Source organism: Pristiophorus japonicus, chromosome 3, assembly GCF_044704955.1.
Source record: "Pristiophorus japonicus isolate sPriJap1 chromosome 3, sPriJap1.hap1, whole genome shotgun sequence".
NCBI classification, from domain to species: Eukaryota; Metazoa; Chordata; class Chondrichthyes; family Pristiophoridae; genus Pristiophorus; species Pristiophorus japonicus.
This window is the reverse complement of record NC_091979.1, coordinates 270904153-270927349: the sequence shown is the minus strand read 5'-3', so window position 1 is coordinate 270927349 and position 23197 is coordinate 270904153. Positions and strand designations below refer to the sequence as shown.

At 42.8% G+C, this 23197-nt stretch overlaps 1 protein-coding gene across 1 annotated transcript; it reads right to left on the bottom strand.

Moving 5' to 3' along the window:
* Window positions 1-233: 233 nt before the first annotated feature.
* Window positions 234-23079, bottom strand: LOC139260289 (L-seryl-tRNA(Sec) kinase). The gene is made up of 6 exons (XM_070876717.1): window positions 22817-23079; window positions 10858-11146; window positions 8964-9165; window positions 7289-7364; window positions 5217-5310; window positions 234-1492 (listed from the first exon to the last, which is right to left on the bottom strand). Exons 1-6 carry the CDS (start codon window positions 23072-23074, stop codon window positions 1281-1283), a joined length of 1131 nt encoding a protein of 376 aa, XP_070732818.1. The 5' UTR covers window positions 23075-23079; the 3' UTR covers window positions 234-1280.
* Between the last annotated feature and the right edge of the window lie 118 nt (window positions 23080-23197).

Here is a 23197-nt window from a genome sequence, read left to right as displayed (position 1 = left end):
ATCAATCACTTACCCAATCATCTCCATTCTGGCCAGAACTTGTAGTGTCACTATATACAAACAACTGAAAATGCAGGGGTATTTATTTTGAAAACAATGTGGTTCTGTTCTAAGGTGTATATCAGTGGCTTTCAAACTTCTGAGTGCAGGAATCTACTACAAATACTGACACACTCACAGGGGCCCTTGTCCAACCTCTAAAAGCCAGTGTGAATTACCCAAAGAAAAAGTGCTACATGAAGAAATTATTTTTATTACAATACACCAACAGAAATAATATACTAGAATGACAATGAAGACAGAAATCTGAGATTCCTCTCAAAGGACCCCAATTTTAAAACCTTTGGGCCATATAGACCACTCAAGTATCTTCTAAAAGCTAGCTTTATTATGCATGTCCTCTGGAGAAAATACATTTTATTATGTTTCAATCTCAGAACAATACCCCTTCAGAAGAGGTGCAATAATTACAGTTGTAATATCTGTCCAAACAAAAAAAACATTCTCTGTATTTTTCAAAGGGGTAAATTGAGCTCCATCACCCATAAAGGTTTTTACAAATGACTGAGATTATCAAGATTATAAATTTTACCTTCAGTGATCCATCCTCAGGTTCCAGTTAGCTGATCGCAGTTGAGGTGCTACAATTAGCTTCAGCATTACTAGTTGGGGAGGGGAAAACAAAATCTGAGAAGATGCCGACTCCTGATTGCTATTCAGTGCCCCACTGAAGTGTGTATGAACATTGCACAAGGGCCAAATTGAACTCCGCTGTAATGCCCCACTTTATCAAGGAACCAGAAGAATATTGTTGCCTTCAGGAAAGAAGAAAGCAAGCTGGAGTGGGAAGAGGACTGCAAATATTGTACTTCCCACTAAATAAAATATAATTTTAATGGAAACTTCCATTTAATGATCTGCAGTAGAACTTCTTGCCGAGACTTTAGTTTGAAGAAACCCTCTTCAAATTTACAAAAAGTAAAGGAGGAACAATCTTGAAAATATGTGCAGGAAACCGCTGAATTACATCTAGGTATATTACAAGTGGATTTGTCTGATCTTTCAGCAGATTTATGGCTGTTAGATATTGCACAACAATTGTATTATTTTTTTCTCCAGTGTACCTCTCTAACAACAGAAAGGTACTATCAATTCTGCAAGCAACATTTAAAAGGTCCCACAGTTTTCTCGTAGAATAACCAATTCAAGATCTCATAAATAAGCTTGAGCACAGATATAAAATATTAAGCTATGGGCTATAGGCATATTGTACAGTACTGTCATGTCTGGGATTTTAGAAAATTCTTCAGAATTTCTTCCTTTTTCTGATTAAATTCCTGTGCAGCTTCTTCGACAATTATATCAACATCACCGCACAGCTTTATGGGATTGCCTTGGAAAGTGACATGTCGAAGATCCTCCAAAAGCACAGTCTTAAGCTTGTTAATTTCTTCAGACAGTAACTTCATATTGCACTTTGATAGTTTCTGATCTAGAACAGAAATCATTTAACAATGTGAGAATTATGATGAAAACAAAAATGCTAACAAAATCCAGACTTTGGAAAATGCTAGAAGGCTAAGTTAAATAATTCCCAGATTCTGACCAGTACTTGAACAAACTGTCCCGTTGAAACAGAATGAGCACCACATTTTCTCTCTTTTTTTCTGTCTGCTGTTAAGTGTTAAACAGCCAAAGAATTGAAGCATTGCAGTTATGGTACTATTCTGTTAAAATAGTATCTAAAGTATTTCACAACTGGTTATTATTTCTTCCGTTAATTCGTATTAGTTACAAAACACTACATTAGAACATAAATGTACAACACTTAAAAAAGCCAGGTACTTGGAACAAAAAATATCTGTGCGGCTCCCATATAGCTCAGTAAATAAATGCAGTGTGGGTAATACTGAGCTATACAGACCAGGAAGGTGGCAAGTTCAATCCTTCGGGGCCAATTTTCACCAAGTGCCGCCCATGGCCGGTTGGTACTTTGGGCGGGATATTCATGGCAGAGGTCCCTCAAAAGATCGGCGGGCGGCAAATAGGCGACATACGCCGCCAATCTGGGCGGCAGCGGGTAGTAGGTCTCATTCTCAGTGGCAGAGGCGCTTGCCGCCCAAGTGCCACCAAGGATGGAGTCGGGCCCATGGAGGGTCAAAGACCTGAAAAAAAAATCACCAAAAAAAAACTATCCGAAGTCTTTCAGGGGAAATTTTTTTTTTTCAAATGTTCACTTCCCTTTTTCTTCAGGCTCTTCAAACTTGCCATCGAGGACAGACAAGCCTCCTCGCAGTGGTCCACCCCCGTTCTGCCGCCAAGTCCCGCCAACTCCTACCTGCAGGAATCTGGGAGCTTGGCGGGCGGAAGGTCAGTTGCGCCACTCGGTCGTCCGCTGACATCAGCGGCCGGTTCCTGGCGGCTCTCCCCTCCAGCCCACCTCCAAAATGGCTCTGGGTGGATCTTCAGGAGGAATGTTGGCGGGAGTGGGCTGATGAATTTCAGCCCCCTAGTCTTAAAATAAATCATCCTTCGGGATGAGCGCATCACTGGCAACGCCGGCATTTATTGCCCAATCCTAGTTGCCCTTGAGAAGGTGGTGATGGGCCGTCTTTTTGAGCTGTTGCAGTCCTTGTGGTGAAGGTGCCCCCACAGTGCTGTTAGTTAGGGTGTTACTGGATTTTTATCCAGCGACAATGAAGGAACGGTGATATATATGTCCAATCATTTCCTGTTTTTATTTCAGATGTCCAGTGACTGCAGTTTTTTTTAAAAAAGTTCTTTCTCCAATCTCCCTCGTTTTCCTTTTATGGAACTCTCCCGTGGATTTTCACCATTTTACTTATTTCTACTTTATTTTGTTCTTTTAATATCTTTCCATTGCCTCACTGAGATAATCTTATATATCTTGAAAACATTTTCTATTAAGCACAGCTGCAGGTCATCAACCCACTAACTTCCTTTCTGTGATCATACAGGTGTGAAAAGCTCCCCAATGGGTTAAAACTGCACTATGTGATGTGATATTAGTAATAAAACCCAAATACGTTCATAAGCAAATCTTATCATTTTAATGTAATTAAAATAAGGAATTTCATACAAAAATTTACTGATATTGCATAAAATTATTTCAACTCCTAACATGTGCGATATAACATTTGCAAAAGGTTTAGCCAGAATTCTTAATGATTTTTAAAAATTGTATTTAGAGTCTACAGCACAGAAACAGACTATTCAGCCCAACTGATCTATTCCAACGTTTGCACTCCACACGAGCCTCCTCCCCAGCCCTCTTCATCTAACCATCTCAGCATGTCCTTCTAATCCTTTCTCCCTCATTAAGCTTCCGCTTAAATGCATCTATGCTATTTGCCTCAACTACTCAGTATGGTAGCATGTTCCACATTCTCACCACTCTTTGGGTAAAGAAGTTACTCTTGAATTCCCTATTGGATTTATTAGTGACTATCTTATATTTATGACCTCTAGTTTTGGACTCTCCCACAAGTGGAAACATTTTATCTACATCTACCCTATAAATCCTTTCAGAATTGTATAGACCTCTATCAGGTCACCCCTTACCCTTCTCTTCTCTAGAGAAAAGAGCCGCAGCCTGTTTCGCCTTTCCTGATAAGTATATCCTCTCAGTTCTGGTGAAACTTTTTTGCACCTTTGCCAGTGCCTCGATCATTTTTATAATATGGAGACCAGAACTGTGGACAGTACGCAAAGTGTAGTTTAACAAAGATGCTATACAAGTTTAATATAACTTCTCTGCTTTACAATTCTATCCCTCTCGAAATAAACTTCAGTGCTTGGCTTGCTTTTTAAAAAAATGGCTTTATTGTCCTGCATCGCTACTTTTAATGATTTGTGTATCCGTACCCCTAGATCCTTTTGCTTCTCTACCCCTTTTAGACTATTATCCAAGCAGTATGGGGCCTCCTTAATCTTTCTACCAAAATGCCCCACCTCACACTGTATTGACTGCACTACCACACACTATATTGAAATTCATTTTGCCAATTACATGCCCATTCTGCAAGTTTATCTTATGTCTTCTTGTTGTAGGAGCGAAAACCTTAAATCAAGGGAAAAGTAATTTGGTAAAGTTAAAACATAAAGCAAGAAAAGCTGAGAGAAAGCTTTAATGCGTTCATGGTAGAATAGCTGAATCCCACATTCTAGTAATTAGGCTGAAACACAGAAGGTTAGAGACATTCTCTGAGGAGATAACACTTCTATGAGCACCCACAAGATTTATGTAGGCAGCTCACAGAAATAATGAGCTTGAAGCTGCCATGGTCCAGTCACACGAGATAACAGAAACAAAGCCCCTTTGAAATCAGTGTAGCCAGGTGGATCTGTCAAGGACACATGAGAGCTAGCCTGGGAAGACATTCCCAGAAATGCAACACACAACTTGTAGGGGGGCTTTTCCCTAGCAACAGTAACCATAAACTGAATATACCAATGAAATCATTAGAAATGACTAACCAATGAAATTAATGTAACTGTAGTAACCAATGATATTGCTGTAATTGTATGAACCATTGTATTAATAACAGGTAGGCAAATAACCAATGGAACACTTCCCCGCGTAGTTTCACCATTTTGACTATAAATTGTAACTGCGCAGCCTGTCCCACGAGATCGGCGACTAGAGCACTCAGTAGGGGTATTTGATTGATCAGGTTTTAACAAACAATTCTTTTCTCTATATACGGACCTTTGTTTAGAGCGTTATATTTTTAATACTCCACAACATTGTATTTTGTCACATTCTTGCTTAGTATTCACTTTACCTCATCTCCTCATTTGGTGTCATCCACAAATTTTGAAACTTCTTCAAATTTCTAAGTCCAAATCATTGATGTAAACTGTGAACAATAGTGGTACCAGCACCGATCTCTGTCCAAGTAGCTGCCCTTAACCCCTACTTTCTGTTTTCAGTTTTGTCACCAGCTTGCCATCCATTCTGCTACCTGTCCTCTGACTCCACATGCTCTGACCTTAGTCATTACTCTACTATGCGGTACTTTAGCAAAGGCCTTTTGAAAATCCAAATACATTACATCTAATTTGGAATGTACTAAGTAGTACACATTCAGTTTTTCAATTTTGCTTACAGTATTATATCATACGGACAGAATAATAATATACCAATACATAAATGATAATTCTCGTATTCATTGTACAGGTTATATTAGTTGTACCTTTCGCAGTTTTCATAGACTGGGAAACCAAGCGACGGAAGGCTTGATCAGCCTGATGAAGAACACTAGCTGCACAAATGGCACGATCTAGCTCCTGTGTGATAGCCAAAAGCAAATATTTTAAATATTTCCATAATTAAAGCAAGCTATCATTATTGGATTAATTGTATACTTGAAATCTGGAATTAAACCTCAACTGTAATGTGCCTAAGCTATCAGTGTACTTCAAATATACACGCTAAGAACATCAATTGTTCATGCATATTCCTATTTACAATCAACACAATTTCATCTCCGTAATATTTATTAATTTGAGGTGTAAAGAAAAATGAAGATATTGGAGACCATTAACATACCTTCAATTATATGAAATAGATATGAACAAAAGAATGCAAGTACATAACTTTGTGGTGCTGCCTAATATTGTCACGTGTCAATGATTTCGAATTCATGAAAATTGGCCATACAGATCACATTTCAGTTCATATAATTTTATCTAGCAAAACAGTTCAGTCCAGGAGATTACCTGCTTTTCTACACTGTCGAAGAAAACAGTAGCGGGAAGTAATTCCAAGTGAATTACTTGCATCTTATCACAAAGATAAATACAGATGAAGATGGCCATTCACCCAACCTAGCTCATCCTTCCAAAGAAACCCACATTCCCACCATGATGGCATCAAACTTTTTTTTGCCTACAACTCCCTTCCATAGAAGGCCAATGTAATTATCAATCACTCTTTGTGTAAAGTGCTTCCTGACAACAATCCTTTTCCTAGTTTGTACCTATGATGCCCAATCCTATAATCATAGTTTAACTTGAAACAGTGCTCAGAATGTAACTTTTCTATTCTACTTCGCATTTTATCTCAATAAGATCCCATTCATTTGCGTCCTTTCGAGCCTGAAGTATCTTTTAAACTTTTTTTTTAAAAAACAACTCAAGTCCTCTGACACTTGGTATTAGCCTAGGGATTATGGGGGCGACTTCTGCCCGAAACAGGCATGAAGTCAGCAATGTGGCTACGCTGTACACCTGAAGCCAAATTTTGCAATCAGGTTTCATTTAAATGCCACTGGCGAGCTGTGGGCGACCTGTGGGTACCCTGCTGCAGCTTGCCAGTTGCAGGAGGGCAAGAGATTGTTTTTCTCCCATGCTGAGCTGGACAGGTCAGGCTTGGCAAGGGTGGGGGTAGAGCCGATCCCAGAAGGGGTCAACCACAGGTTGGCAGTGACCCGCAGTAATTTTGTGCAGGAGAAAAAAAAAATTGAGGATGCCTGGTTAGGCCACTTAACTGGTGCAAATTGACAAGAGTGTGTACAGTGCACACTCCATTGATTTGTACCTGAAAATTGCAATAGGTTTTCCTGCAATCAGCAGTATCCACTAGAAACAGCTTGAGTACTGCTTGCCCAGTTACAGGCCCATTTGAAAATTGCATCAAGTGAGTCTTGTGCATCAATAGGACGGCCGAGTGCCCCCCGATTTTCAACTGCAGGCCACTTATATGTCCGGCAGCTGAAAATCACCCCTTACGCTTCTCAGATTATTTATTACAAAGACAACAAAATATTTAACTAGTTAATTCTACTTAATATCAAACTTTGCAGGTGTACTTTAAAATTAAGTACACCTGCAATAATAATTGCACATCCAGTTCTGATAAAAGGTCATCGATCTGAAACATTAACTCTGTTTCTCTCTCCATAGATGCTGCCTTGACCGGCTGAGTGTTTCCAGCATTTTATGATTTTATTTCAGATTTCCAGTATTTTGCTTTTGAAAATGCAGCCAGCATTCAGTCAACATTGATAATGCGGACTGTACAGAAATAAACGCTTCTCTTATGGACCTTCTCACTGAAAATCACTGGAAGGCATCTTTTTTGTCCAAGTAATCAATTCCAACTGGGCTCCATAGTGAAGAATACTGTTAAAAGCAATGACACGAGAAACAGGAGTGTGTAACTTCTTTAATTCTACCTACACTCGTGTGCAACAAATCAACATTTTAAAAACTACAATTTTTATTATTATGATACACATTAAATAGTTTAAACCATTCCATTTACCTTTTGTTCAATGTTTTCTTCAAATGGCTTCTCTGGATTTTCTAAAGAAAAATCAAGTAGTTCAAACACCTTCTGGCTGTAAAACATAAATTACAATGAATGGATGTGAAAGTGAGCAGTAAAAGTAATGTTGCCATATTTAGATTTAGGGCTAGAATTTCCACGCCATCTCCGCCCAGTTTCTCAGTAGTATTGGTCGGAAAACCACCCAGCGGAAATTTCTACAGAGTTCCGCCAACGGTCTCGATATACCGCTGGGGAACGGACTGCCAGCGTGCACCGCCACCGCCCAAGTTTGGGCTCAGTGGTGACCCGTAGGTAAGATTGAAAAAAACGCCCACGAAAAGCAGCCAAAGCTGGGCAGTAGGTTAGTAGCCCTGCAAAAAAAAAGATAAGTTAAAAGGGTTTTTAGTAATTATTTTTAACATTGTTTTACAGTGATTAAGTTGAAAAAGGTCCTGAGAATGTTTTCTGATTTTTTTATTTTATGTTTTTTGGGAAAAATATTGTGTGTGTTTTCCCCCCTCCAAGGCCCAACCCGCAGCCTTGGTCAAAATTTTAGTAATTACCACCCATTTTGATTAAGAACCACCCAATTGGCCCAGGATCGTGGTTTCCGCCAAAAATCGGGTACAAGGTCCATTCTTTCTGCCGAGCGGAATTTTTTCCTTTTTTTGTGGAATTTTTCACCTGCGGTAATTTTTAAATCTTAGCGGTACTTTGGGTGGCAATCCGGCACTGGCAGATTTTTTGGAAATTCTAACCCTTAGACTTTAGCCTATGTATAAAAATATATTACTTTGCTTTCAAAGTTCCCACAATATTTTTTCTTTTTTTAAAATGTTCTCACCAATTTTATCTTGCTTTCCTGAAAGCGCCGACTCCTTGCTTGTTTATGGTTGCCCTTCAGTACCTTGCCCAAGTAGCCTTGGTAACAATTTTTGCTAATGAATCTTAAATGGATCATAGAGGCCTCATCGTGCACAAGTTGCTGGATATTGATCAGGAGCAAAAATCATAGCCAGCTCTCCAGTCCTTAATCCAGAGTGCCCGAGGCAAATAATAGTGCGATCAACTTCAGTGTATTTCAGCGCAAACTAGCGATTAAACCTTGCTGCTGTGTGACTCACTTACTCCTATTGCATAAATTCACTGAGTGATTGCTTGAACTACCCCACATTCTTCACAACAATCGTAAAACCTATTGACATACATCACTGCACTATTGTCACAATTTATTCCAAAGCACCACAATAATTTACAAATGTCGATATTCTAGCAGAGTTAGGGTTATGGCAAAGATTGAAGACAAGATCCAAAATAGAGTTACTTAAACTTGTACAATGGGGAGTTTGCAAGATTACAAAGTTTTGATTTTCTCCAGGTTGTTGTTAAAGCAGGAATTTTTAAGCACACTTGAATCTGATATCTTGGCCTTCCATTATATGTAGTAAAGCTCCATTGGAAAGATGGGACAGGCAAGGGGTCGATAGAAATCTACCATCCTCAAATATCCTGAAGTAATCACACTCCACCAACTAATTCAAAAAGAATGAATATAGAATTTCACTTAAATAAGATATTTTGTCCCTTTCCTAACCAAAAATGGACAGCCAAACTTTAAAGAGTGTTAAAGGTCTATGGTAATTAAACAATTGGCACTTAAAATACTTACATGTCCTCTTCCAAAACATTTTCTGCACTTTTCAGTATCATACTGTTCTTTTCCCATGGATTTTTCTCCGGATCAGGAGGCTGGATTTTTGCTGACATCAGCACTATGGTTTCATCGTTTACCAGACAGCTCCGCTCAAGATTCCGCTGCAGGCATAATTCAAGTGGACATTCCAGAAACAGCTGGAAGAAGCCTAGTGAATCTTTAAAAAAATATGTAGTTGCTAACTGATCTTAAGTATAATTTCTAAAGTTATAATGAAGTATATTCTTTAAAAAAGAGACAATGGGGTAGAAATTCTGCTTCTGCACTTACCAGCTAGTATTTTTTCTACCCATTCACTTTATTGGAATCAAAATCACAGACTAGTGCAGAAGCTGAATTTCTAACCTAATATATCTTACATTGCTGACTATTTGAGTTCATATAAAGGACAACACAAGTACTGGGAGTGATAGTATTAGCATCAAACAGTCCCAAACCAGATACAGCACAAATTAGATTCAGTGTGAAGCTCAGTCTACTCGGTCTGATAAATGTGCATACCCGCATTGTACCGTTCTGAACTTTGCATTTCCCACATAATGTCTTCTCTGAATGAGATCATCAGTTTAGTGCCAAACTATGAACAATTTTGTCTTGGGGAAACTAGATTCCCCCACCCCAGTTTTCCCTTCCTGAAGATACTGACTCCTGCTCGCTTACAGTCTCCGATACTACACGCAAGTGGCCATTCTTTATCTACGAACCTAGACAGTCATTTTTGGTAGGTTATTCAACTGCGAGTGGCAGCACAACTGAACTCAAACCGGTCGTCATCCCATGTCCACCCTCACACATTTATCAGCAGGTCATTGAATAGCTAGCAGGTGCAAGAACTCTGGCTGATTTTTCTCCTCATCAGTTGGGGACACTGAGGTCAGTCATAGTGCTTCATCACTGCTGCAGTTCAGGTCAGCCAGCTCAGCAGAGAACATGAATTAGATCTAGATTCTTCCTACTTTGTATAGTTCAGTACCACAACACTTGGCTTATTTGCCTACTAACTCATTGGAAGGATTTCTAGCAACTGGATTTAAGTTACTTAGAATATTTTTACTTAGGACCTTTATAATCATCAGTAAGAGATTTTGTTCCACTCACTTCGACTTGACTTAAATCCAGAAATGGTAAGTAACAGCCTAAAGTTCCAACCACCATTTTGAAGCAATCTAGAGATGTGAGTAAGCACAAGCCAAACCAGGGCTAGGGACATGACCAGGAAGGATGCAGGATCCTTGCAAACGTAATCATTAATAGTACAGCAAATATCATAGGAACACTCTCCAATCTATCACTGCCTTATCGCTAAGGTAAACAGTCTATGGCTTCCCTGTTAATAACGAATCCAAGTTAATAGCCATATCAAAAAATAGTCTTGCTATGGCATATTTTATTCTGTGGTTCTTAAATTAGTTATTAATGATGGACTTCTATTCTTTGAAAAATAGCTAGTACTATACTATTTACTGATTCTGTGTCATTATTCTATTTTAAGGCATTTGTGTTGGTGCCAGAAGAAAATATTTCAAAACAGATTTAAGTGAGATGCTGTCACTGAACTAGAAAATGTCAATGCATTGAATTTACAATAAAATGCTACACTGAAAGGCTGCAAAACCACTCATGTTATGTACATGAGTAGAGATTTTGAATGTTTAAATCATCTTAGTAAGCAGTTAGTGAACAAAGCAGCTCCAAAAAATATTACAAAAGCAAAATACTGCGCATGCTGGAAATAAAGAAAATACTGTTTTTTTGTGCTGAAGACAATTGTCCAATATTTGTGCAAATAATGTTAATTTACATACATTGATAGGCAAACAATAAGTATTTCTTGCTATAGGAAACATACTTCGCCTCGCCATCTGGTAAACTTCATATCTCATGCTTTGATAGTAGAAGTTGTCATCCAAAATGATAACTAAAGGTCTTGAATACGTGATGAAAACTGGGTATTGCTGCACTCCATGCTGGGTTTCTCCAGAGATAATCTGCTGCTGTTTCAGTGATTGAATGAAACATTCCCACACTGAATCATTTTCACTGCCAGAAAGAGACAGGCAGCCATTCCCATAAATAGCCTGTATTAAGCATTCAATGTATACCAGCACTTTATGCCTATACAATTTCCAAAGTGAACCCTGTGAATCCAAAAACACAAAATCAATAAAAAAAATTATGTTTGGCAGTCAGTGCAACACGAATATAAATTTAATTCTTCAACCTGAATTGACTTGATGGAACTAAATAAATGTAAAATACATAAGGTATCAATACAACTCCATGTTGCACTCAAGTTTAGTACACATATAAAAAGTTGACTTCATTCACAATGGATAATCATTATTCTATTCTCAACTGAATAATGTATTATACAACACATTTTAAGAAAACATTTTCTGGCTGATGCAAGATTTATCCAGCATGACACCTGCATAAATGGTATTCCATTGAAAGGAACATAGATCCAATATGGATCCACATGTTTTAACAAATAGACTGAAAGTAGCGAGTATACAGAACCAGAGGTGGTGCTTTAAACTCTTCAAAAAAAAAAATCAATATTCCAAGAATGCAGAGGTAAGATTGCAGTCTCTCATATATTCCAAGAATGCAGAAGTGGGGTTGCAATCTCTCAGCCTGTTACAACAAACATACTATGGCCTGGCTTTTGCAGTAAATATAATAGTGAGACTATCAGTGTTCAGTTATTAAAAAGTAAATCGGACAGCAACTTCTGGCAACCACACATGCACGGTTAAACCGGGAAATCAAGATGTTTCTGTCCAGGTTTCCCTGCTCCTCCAGAAGCTGCACTATACCGGTGTCCCGCCGAGAGACTCGCCATTGAAACACATGGAAGGGTGTAAAGTTGCGGTACTTATGTGATTGATGCACACTAAACTCGCCAGAAAAAGTTAGGGCTTGTCCATTCAAGTGTAAGTAAATTTTTAATGATAAGTCTTAATTATTGCTAAACAACCTCTCTGGCCCTGAAAATCAACTTTTACAATCCCATCTTTCTTTCCATCTCTTGGCATTGAATTAACTATTCTAAGATACACTTCCTGGTTCAGACTCTGCGAGGGGGATTTTTCGGTGGGGGGAGGGGTGGGGGGTGTGTCAGCGTGCGCGATCGGTGGCGGTTCGGGTGGGAAAAAACATTTTTGACAGCGGATCGGTCAATGGTGAGCAGACCGGACATGCAGCAGCAGGAGAGGCAATTCAACAACAACAAGATGTATTTATATAGCGCCTTTAATGTAGTGAAACATCCCAAGGCACTTCACAGGAGTATTACGTGATAAAAATTTAATAAGTAGAAATTAGCGCAAGTGACCAAAAGCTTGGTCAAAGAGGTATGTTTTAAGGAATGTCTTGAAGGAGGAAAGAGGCGCGGAGAGGTTTAGGCAGGGAGTTCCAGAGCTTAGAGCCTAGGCAACAGAAGGCACAGCCACCAACAGTTGAGTGATTACAAATCAGGGATGCTCAAGAGAGCAGAATTAGAGCGCAGACATCTCAGGGAATTGTGGGCCTGGAGGAGATTACAGAGATAGGGAGAGGCAGGACAATGGAGGGATTTGAAAATGAGGATGAGACTTTTGAAATCGAGGTGTTGATTCGATTAACTGGAAGCCAATGTAGGTCAGCAAGCACAGGGGTGATAGGTGAGCGGGACTTGGTGCGAGTTTTGGATCACCTCTAGTTTACGTAGGGTAGAATGTGGGAGGCCAGCCAGGTGTACATTGGAACAGTCAAGTCTAGAGGTAACAAAGGCATGGATGAGGGCTTCAGCAGCAGATGAGCTGAGACAAGGGTGGAGACGGAGGTAGACATAGGCAGTCTTAGTTATGCTGCGGATATGTAGTCCAAAACTAACTTCAGGGTCAAATATGACACCAAGGTTGTGAACAGACTGGTTCAGCCTCAGATAGGAGTTGCGAAGAGGGATGGAGGCAGTGTCTAGGGAATGGTGTTTGTGACTGGGACCGAAAACAATGGTTTTGGTCTTTCCAATATTCAATATGCACAGATTGGGCTAACCAAACTGGAAGCAATATGGTGGGAGGAGGATTTCCTGGAGTGCATAAGGGATGGTTTTCTAGACCAATCTGTCGAGGAATCAACTAGGGGGAAGGCCATCTTAGACTGGGTGTTGTGTAATGAGAGGGGATTAATTAGCAATCTCGTTGTGCGAGGCCCCTTGGGGAAGAGTGACCAGAATATGGTGGAATTCTGCATTAGGATGGAGAATGAAAGAGTTAATTCAGAGACCATGGTCCAGAACTTAAAGAAGGGTAACTTTGAAGGTATGAGGCGTGAATTGGCTAGGATAGATTGGCGAATGATACTTAAGGGGTTGACTGTGGATGGGCAATGGCAGACATTTAGAGACCGCATGGATGAATTACAACAATTGTACATTCCTGTCTGGCGTAAAAATAAAAAAGGGAAGGTGGCTCAACCGTGGCTATCAAGGGAAATCAGGGATAGTATTAAAGCAAAGGAAGTGGCATACAAATTGGCCAGAAATAGCAGCGAACCCGGGGACTGGGAGAAATTTAGAAGTCAGCAGAGGAGGACAAAGGGTTTGATTAGGGCAGGGAAAATGGAGGACGAGAAGAAGCTTGCAGGGAACATTAAGACAGATTACATATCTATAGAAACTTTTGCAAAGAGAAAAAGGTTATTAAAGACAAACGTAGGTCCCCTGCAGTCAGAATCAGGGGAAGTCATAACGGGGAACAAAGAAATGGCAGACCAATTGAACAAGTACTTTGGTTCGGTATTCACTAAGGAGGACACAAACAACTTTCCAGATATAAAAGGGGTCAGAGGGTCTAGTAAGGAGGAGGAACTGAAGAGAAATCCTTATTAGTCAGGAAATTGTGTTGAGGAAATTGATGGGATTGAAGGCCGATAAATCCCCAGGGACTGATGGACTGCATCCCAGAGTACTTAAGGAGGTGGCCTTGGAAATAGCGGATGCATTGACAGTCATTTTCCAACATTCCATTGACTCTGGATCAGTTCCTATCGAGTGGAGGGTAGCCAATGTAACCCCACTTTTTAAAAAAGGAGAGAGAAAACGGAATTATAGACCGGTCAGCCTGACCTCAGTAGTGGGTAAAATGATGGAATCAATTATTAAGGATGTCATAGCAGCACATTTGGAAAGAGGTGACATGATACGTCCAAGTCAGCATGGATGTGTGAAAGGGAAATCATGCTTGACAAATCTTCTGGAATTTTTTGAGGATGTTTCCAGTAGAGTGGACAAGGGAGAACCAGTTGATGTGGTATATTTGGACTTTCAGAAGGCTTTCGACAAGGTCCCACACAAGAGATTAATGTGCAAAGTTAAAGCACATGGGATTGGGGGATAGTGTGCTGACGTGGACTGAGAACTGGTTGGCAGACAGGAAGCAAAGAGTAGGAGTAAATGGGTACTTTTCAGAATGACAGGCAGTGACTAGTGGGGTACCGCAAGGTTCTGTGCTGGGGCCCCAGCTGTTTACACTATACATTAATGATTTAGACGAGGGGATTAAATGTAGTATCTCCAAATTTGCGGATGACACTAAATTGGGTGGCAGTGTGAGCTGCGAGGAGGATGCTATGAGGCTGCAGAGTGACTTGGATAGGTTAGGTGAGTGGGCAAATGCATGGCAGATGAAGAATAATGTGGATAAATGTGAGGTTATCCACTTTGGTGGTAAAAACAGAGAGACAGACGATTATCTGAATGGTGACAGGTTAGGAAAAGGGGAGGTGAAACAAGACCTGGGTGTCATGGTACATCAGTCATTGAAGGTTGGCATGCAGTTACAGCAAGCGGTTAAGAAAGTAAATGGCATGTTGGCCTTCATAGCGAGGGGATTTGAGTACAGGGGCAGTGAGGTGTTGCTACAGTTGTACAGAGCCTTGGTGAGGCCACACCTGGAGTATTGTGTACAGTTTTGGTCTCCTAACTTGAGGAAGGACATTCTTGCTATTGAGGGAGTGCAGCGAAGGTTCACCAGACTGATTCCCGGGATGGCAGGACTGACCTACCAAGAAAGACTGGATCAACTGGGCTTGTATTCACTGGAGTTCAGAAGAATGAGACGTTTAAAATTCTGATGGGTTCAGACAGGTTAGATGCAGGAAGATTGTTCCCAATGTTGGGGAAGTCCAGAACCAGGGGTCACAATCTAAGGATAAGGGGTGAGCCATTTAGGACCGAGATGAGGAGAAACTTCTTCACCCAGAGAGTGGTGAACCTGTGGAATTCTCTACCACAGAAAGTTGTTGAGACCAATTCGCTAAATATATTCAAGAAGGAGTTAGATGAAGTCCTTACTACTAGGGGGATCAAGGGGTATGGTGAGAAAACAGGAATGGGGTACTGAAGTTGCATGTTCAGCCATGAACTCATTGTATGGCGGTGCAGGCTAGAAGGGCCGAATGGCCTACTCCTGCACCTATTTTCTATGTTTCTATATATGTTTCAATTGGAGAAAATTTCTGCTCATCCAGAACTGGATGTCGGACAAACAATCTGACAATTAGAGATCATGGAGGGGTCCAGAGAAGTGGTAGTGAGGTAGAGCTGGGTGTCATCAGCCTACATGTGGAAACGGATGCTGTGTTTCCAGATGATGTTGCCAAAGGGCAACATGTAGATGAGAAATAGGAGGGCCAAGGATAGATCCTTGGGGGACACCAGAGGTAACGATCCAGGGGTGGAAAGAGAAACCGTTGCAGGTGATTCTCTAGTTATGATTAGATAAGAATAGAACCAGGCAAGTGCAGTCCCACCCAGCTGGACGACAGTGGAGAGGCATTGGCGAAGGATAGATCAACCGTGTAAAAGGCTGCAGACAAGTCAAGAAGGAGGAGGAGGGATAATTTGCCTTTGTCACGGTCACAAAGAATGTCATTTGTGACTTTGATGAAAGCCGTTTTGGTACTGTGGCAGGCTCAGATACTGGATTGGAGGGATTCAAATATGGAATTGCGGGAAAGATGGGCACGGATTTGGGAGGCGACAACACGTTCAAGGACTTGAGAAGAAAGGGAGGTTGGAGATGGGGCGGTAGTTTGCAAGGACGGAGGGATCGAGGGTTGTTTTTTTTGATAGGGTGATGACGGCAGATTTGAGGGAAAGGGGGAAACAGTACCTGAGGAGAGCGAATTGTTAACAATGTCAGCTAACATTCAGTTCATTATGACCTTGTTAACAGACCATTAAGAACTATTTTGAGTTTCAGAGTTTACCAGGTTGCCCACGGGGTCCATTCTGCTCAGGGATCACATCAGGTAAGCAGGGTAGGAGTTGAATGGCCATGGAATCATCTCAGTTGGAAAAGTGCTATAAAAGCTCCCATCTCACAGCTGTTCACTTTCAAAGGTCAGAAGCTGTTGCTTACTACATTGTACTGTATAAAACACTAGTTAGGCCACAATCTCTCGCCTTCTCTCTCTCTCTCTCTCTTTCTCTCTCGTTAAGTTTCTAGTTTCATAGCCAATGAAGTAATTTTGAAGTGTAATCACTGTTGTAATGGCAGACAATTTTCTCACAGCACAGTTCCACAAACAGCAATGAAACAAACAATGAGATAATTTTTTTAGTGATGTTTGTTGAGGGATAAACGTTGACCAGGATACCAGGAGAGCTCCCCCGCTCTTCTTTAAATAATGCCATGGGATCGTTAACATCCACCCGAGGGGACAAGCCTTGGTTTAACATTTCATCTGAAAGATGGCACCTCCGACAGTGCAGCACTGAAGTGTCAACCTACATTATGTGCTCAAGTCTCTGAACTGGGACTAAAACCTACAATCATCGGACTCAGATTCAACCTTCTGACTTAGATGCAGCTTAGTTAGTCATTGCTATGACATGTACAGGCTAACATGATATTCAGGTGTTTGCTCGATTGCTTTAGGAAGTTGGAAAAGAACTTCACAAAGTTGTTCCTGGTCTTGGTGTGTTTTTCTCTCTCGCAAGAGAGAGGACGGCTAGGGTGGATGGGCTGGGCTTGATAGTAATTTCTGAAAGTGAATACTGTGCATTTAATATGAATTTTAATCCACAAGCAAGACTGCTACATAATTCACACATTTTATGTATACTTCATGCAATATGCTTGTTGGCACTATTAGCATAGCCATTTAGCATGGCTGTTTCTCCAGGATTTCTGCCACATTTACAGTGATAGATCAGGGAACCTGATATGTCCGTACGATACAGTATAAATGCACACGAGGCCCATACTTGAGAGAAGGTCACTCTGTGACCAGTTAGCTTTATTACCAAGACCTCAAGTGATGAAGGTGGGTGGAGTTTTCCCTTTTATACTTGAAAGTCCAGGTTAGGAGTTTCTCCCACAAGTTCGCCACCTGTGGTCAATGTTCACAAGGTGTACAACTTAGGTCAGCTTATACATGGGTTATGATAGTTGAATACATGACATCACCTCCCCCCCAAAGTCTTATTGGGATCACAGGTTAAGTCTCTCTCGTGGTTTACGCTTCCTTGTAGAGTGCCTGAGTTGGGCGCTGGCCTGAGTGTCTGCTATTTGCGGTGCCTCAGGCCTGTCCGGACTGCCCACAGTGACTGGGCTCTCCTCCACTTGGTTCTGGTGTTCGGTCACCTGTGGTGGAGTAAACTCTACATCGTGTTCTTCCTCTGCTTCTTCTATGGGGTTGCTGAACCTCCTTTTAGTTTGATCCATGTGTTTGCAGCAGATTTGTCCATTGGTAAGTTTAATTACCAAAACCCTATTCCCCCCTCTTGGGCAATCACAGTGCCTGCAAGCCATTTGGGCTCTGCAGCGTAATTGACAAAAATATTGACATCAATACATCGCGCCCTCGCATTCCTGTCATGGTAGTCACATTATGACTGACGCCTGCTCTCAACAATTTCTTTCATAGTAGGGTGTATAAGGGATAAGCTGGTTTTGAGCGTCCTTTTCATTAGCAGCTCTGTGGGTGGAACCCCTGTGAGCGAGTGTGGTCGGGATCTATTGGCCAACAGGAGGCGTGATAAGCGGCTTTGTAGGGAACTCCCTTGGATTCTGAGCATCCCCTGTTTGATTATCTGCACTGCTCGTTCCGCCTGGCCGTTTGAGGCCGGCTTGAACGGTGCCGTTCTGATGGTTGATTCCATTGCCTGCCATGAAGTCCTGGAATTCAGTGCTTGTGAAGCACGGGCCATTGTCGCTGACCAAAACATCCGGTAGACCATGGGCGGCGAATATTGCCCGTAGACTTTCTACCGTGGCAGAGGATGTGCTTGAATTTAAAATGGCACACTCAATCCATTTGGAGTAGGCGTCTACTACAACCAAAAACATTTTTCCCATGAAAGGACCTGCGTAGTCCACATGTCTGCGTGACCATGGCTTGGCGGGCCAGGACCAGGGGCTAAGGGGGGCTTCCCTGGGTGCGTTGCCCAGCTGAGCACATGTGTTGCACCTGCAAACACAAAGTTCCAGGTCTGCATCTATCCCTAACCACCAAACGTGTGACCTGGCAATTGCCTTCATCATGACAATGCCCGGATGCTCATTATGAAGTTCTCTGATAAACACCTCTCTGCCCATCTGAGGTATGACTACTCAGTGTCCCCACGGTAGGCAATTGGCCTGAATCGAGAGTTCATCCTTGTGCCTATGAAACGGTTTAAATTTCTCAGGGCACGCCCCATATGTGGCTGCCCAGTCCCCATTCAGGACACATTTTTTAACTAAAGACAGTAGCGTGTCTTTATTTGTCCAGACTTTAATCTGACGGGCTGTCACAGGTGAGCCTTCGCTTTCGAAAGCTTCAACAGCCATGACCACCTCAGCATCATGCTCAGTTGCCCCCTCAGTGGTGGCTAGTGGGCGCCTGCTGAGTGCATCGGCGCAGTTTTCAGCGCCCGGTCTGTGCCGAATTGTGCTAACGCAAGTGCCCACTTCTGTATGCAAACCGATGCATTTGCATTTATGGCCTTGTCTTCGGCCCATAGGGACGTTAGGGGTTTGTGATCTGTCTCCAGCTCAAATTTCCTGCCAAACAGATACTGGTGCATTTTTTTTTTTTACTGCAGATACATATGCTAGCGCTTCCTTTCCTACCATCCCGTAGCCACTTTCTGCCTGGGACAGACTTCTGGAGGCATAAGCTACCAGCTGTAACTGACCATTGGCATTCACATGCTGCAACACACACCCGACCCCATAGGATGACGCATCGCACGTTAAAACAAGTTTCTTACACGGGTCATATAATGTTAACAGATTGTTGGAGCATAACAAATTGCGTGTTCTATCAAAAGCCCTTTCCTGGCTGTCCCCCCAGACCCAATCGCGACCTTTGCGTAGGAGCACGTGTAGCGGCTCTAACAGCGTGTTCAATTTGGGAAGAAAGTTACCAAAATAGTTCAGGAGCCCCAGGTACGAACTCAGCTCCGTCATGTTAAGAGGTCTGGGTGTTCTCTGGATCACTTCCATTTTGGACGCAGTAGGTTTGATCCCGTCTGCTGCTACCCTCCTTCCCAGGAATTCTACCTCTGGAGCTAAGAAGACGCACTTCACCTTTTTCAGTCGCAGCCCTACCCGGTCCAGTCTACGTTGCACCTCCTCCAGCTTGTGGAGGTGTTCTTCAGTATCGCAACCCGTGATGAGGATGTCGTCTTGAAAAACCACCGTCCTTAGAATCGACTTGAAGAGGCTTTCCATATTTCGCTGAAAGATCGTGGCGGCCGAGCGAATCCCGAACGGACATCTGTTATACTCAAACAACCCCTTGTGTGTTGTGATGGTGGTCAGCTTCTTCGACTCACTCGCCAACTCCTGGGTCATGTAAGCTGAGGTCAGGTCCAATTTTGAAAAAAGTGTGCCACCGGATAGTGTCGCAAAGAGGTCCTCCGCTCTCGGTAGCGGGTACTGGTCTTGGAGTGACACCCGATTGATGGTGGCCTTGTAATCGCCACATATCCTGACCGATCCACCCGCCTTGAGCACCGGCACGATCGGGCTCGCCCAGTCACTGAATTCGACTGGCGAGATGATGCCTTCCCTCAGCAGGCGGTCCAATTTGCATTCTATCTTTTTCCACATACGGCACCGCTCTGGCCTTGTGGTGTCCTGGCCTGGCGTCCGGGTTTATGTGAATCACTACCTTGGCCCCCATGAAAGTGCCGATGCCGGGTTGAAATAATGAGTCAAATTTGTCCAGGATCTGTGAGCATGATACTCGCTCCACAGAAGAAATTGCATTGACATCGCCCCATTTCCAGTTCATGACAGCAAGCCAACTCCTCCCCAGTAGTGCGGGACCGTCCCCTGGGACAATCCAGAGTGGCAACCTGTTCTCAGAATCTTTGTGGGTCACTACTACCGTGGCGCTGCCTAGCACCAAAATGATTTCCTTTGTATATGTCCATAGCTGTGCATTAATCGGCAATAATTTTGGCCTCCTGGCCTTGGACGCCCACAACCTTTCGAAATGTTTGATACTCATCAGGGACTGGCTGGCCCCCGTGTCTAGCTCCATTAATACTGGGATGCCATTGAGGAGCACTTTCATCATTATCGGTGGAGTCCTGGTATATGAACTGTATATGTGATCCACATGAACTCGCTGAACTTCAGCTTCCAGCGATTTCCCCCAGTACTCATTTGGCCTCGTAGGGCTTACATCAGGCCCGTCCTCCTTGTACATCAATCTGGCTGCAGGCTTCCTGCACATACGCGCCAAGTGACCGCTGATGTTGCAGTTTCTGCAGGTATATTGCTGATACCTGCAAGCTCTGACTGGGTGTTTGCCTCCAGCATGAGCTGGAGGCCCCGTTGTTGGAAACAAAAGGTCCATTACCAGTCGATCATCTCTGACTGTCTCTGTAACTGTCCTTAAGCACAACATTAAGAGGTGTTGATGGCCCCATTACCGGCCGCATTGTCCAATGCGATGGCATGAATCGCCGTTCAGCTAGCCATTGTCTCTGTTGAATTCCCCCTTTGGGTTCGACTACATGCTGGGGCATGTCCAATTGCCCTTGTCTGCCTAGAAAATTATGTGCCGCATTAACAATGTTGACTCCCTGAACGTTTGCTGCATTTGAGCCAAGATTTTTGTCATACATCATTCTGGTCTCTTCCTCCCGAGATAAATGTCTGGGCTATCAGAGCCGCCGCTTCCAAGGTCAAGTCTTTGGTCTCAATCAGTTTCCTGAAAACACCAGCGTGTCCGATGCCTTCAATAAAAAAGTCTCGCAGCATCTCTGCTCTGCATGCATCCGGGAACTTACATAGGCTCGCCAGTCGCCAGAGATCTGCCACGAAGTCTGGAACGCTTTGCCCTTCTCGCCGCCGGTGCATGTAAAACCGGTGTCTCGCCATATGCATGCTGCTCGCCGGTTTAAGGTGTTCCCCAATCAACTTACTGAGCTCTTCGAACGTCTTGTCCACCGGCTTCTCTGGCGCTAGAAGGTCCTTCATCAGGGAGTACATTCTGGATCCACAGTCAGGAGATGAGTCCTGCGTTTGTCGGCTGAATCCTGTCCCAACCATTCCTTAGTGACAAAACTTTGCTGTAGTCTCTCAATAAAGTCGTCCCAATCATCACCAACACAGTACCTCTCTTCTGTGCTGCTAGTAGCCATGCTTGAGTGGTTTAAATCCCAGTTTCTCATCGCCAATGATATGTCCTTGCTATACAGTATAAATGCACACGAGGCCCATACTTGAGAGGTCACTCTGTGACCAGTTACCTTTATTACCAAGACCTCAAGTGATGACAGTGGGTGGAGCTTCCCCTTTTATACCTAAAGTCCAGGTTAGGAATGTCTCCAAGTTTGCTCCTTGTGGTCAATGTTCTCTTATACATGAGTTACAATGATAGTTGAATACATGACAGAACCCTTGTGGAAAATCAACCCCAACGTTCCAGAAGAGTGACTCCTGTGATTTGCTCTCATGCTTTTACAGTGTAGGTATGCTGAGATCTACCGTGTAATACAAAGAACTGCGCCAGTAAATTCCACAGGTCTTCTCCCACCATAACTTTGGAAAATCAATAGAAACCCCAGAGAAATAGCAAGAATGGCCATTTCTAACATTTTTCTGGTTTTTGCAGTGATTTTACATCAAAGTTACAGCAAGAGATTGGGACCCAACCCTTCCCACCCCCTGGAAATGTTATGTCTCTGCAAATACACAGGAGCAGTTCACAGGGATACATTACTGAAACCAGCAGCTATACCACAACGGCACATGTGTGGACCCACTTTGTAGTGGGATGACAATGTTGTCAGGTTGTTTACACCATAGCGTGCAACCCATTGTGGAAATATCACATAGCTGCCTTGGGCTGCATTCCTATTGTAAAAGGCCCACAAAAATCAGTGGGTGACATCCCAGATTATACGAACAGTCCTATGTGATAAATATATGCAATTGTGGAAAAATGCTTATTTGTTTAAGTCAGAATCATACAGCACAGAAGGCCATTCAGCCCACCGTGTCACTGCCAGCTCTTTGAATATGTTATCCAATTAATCCCACTCCCCTGCTCTTTTCCCAAAGCCCTGCAAACTTTTTGCCTTTTCAAATATATATCCAATTCCCTTTTGAAAGTTGCTATTGAATCTGCTTTCCCCCACCCTTAGTCAGTGCATTCTAGCTCATTATTTAAAAAAGCACAAGAATGTTAAATAATGCTTAAAATGTAACCCATTGATTGGCAATTATAAAGGCTGATTATAATTTTAGTCAGACGTTTAAAATGCTACTTATGGAAGCCCCTTGGGGAGTGCTTCGGATACAGCCTATGCTAACCGTTCCTGCAGGATTGTCCGTTGAACGGTCACCGTCAGCCTGTCCTGTGAGCGAGAAAGCTTCCCCCGGAATAAAGTCATCGTAACAGAGCACGAACGACTCAGACTTCGGCTGCAGGAGCTTCGGCAGAAGGCGAGCGAATGTGGATTTCCCGGCTCCCGGCAGGCCGGCCACCAAACACACACACAGGCCTGCTTCCCGGGGCCTCCGCAGCCCTCGGCCTTCATCCAGCGCTCCGGGAGCCTGAGACAAGCGCATGCGCAGAATTCATAACCAAGCGTTCGAACGCTGCCCCCGCGCGCACACAGCAACCCTCCGCTCCTCACGCGCAGCCGCCGGAAGGCACCGTCTCCTGCTGATTGGTCAACGCGCGTTGTCAGT

Coding starts and splice junctions, on each gene's coding strand:
- LOC139260289 (XM_070876717.1), bottom strand. CDS start 23,074: ATGCGCTTGTCTCAGGCTCCCGGAGCGCTGGATGAAGGCCGAGGGCTG. Junction 7,365..8,963: donor AATGTTTTGGAAGAGGACAT/GTAAGTATTTTA, acceptor TATGTTTTACAG/CCAGAAGGTGTTTGAACTAC. Junction 5,311..7,288: donor AAGAAAACATTGAACAAAAG/GTAAATGGAATG, acceptor GCTATCACACAG/GAGCTAGATCGTGCCATTTG.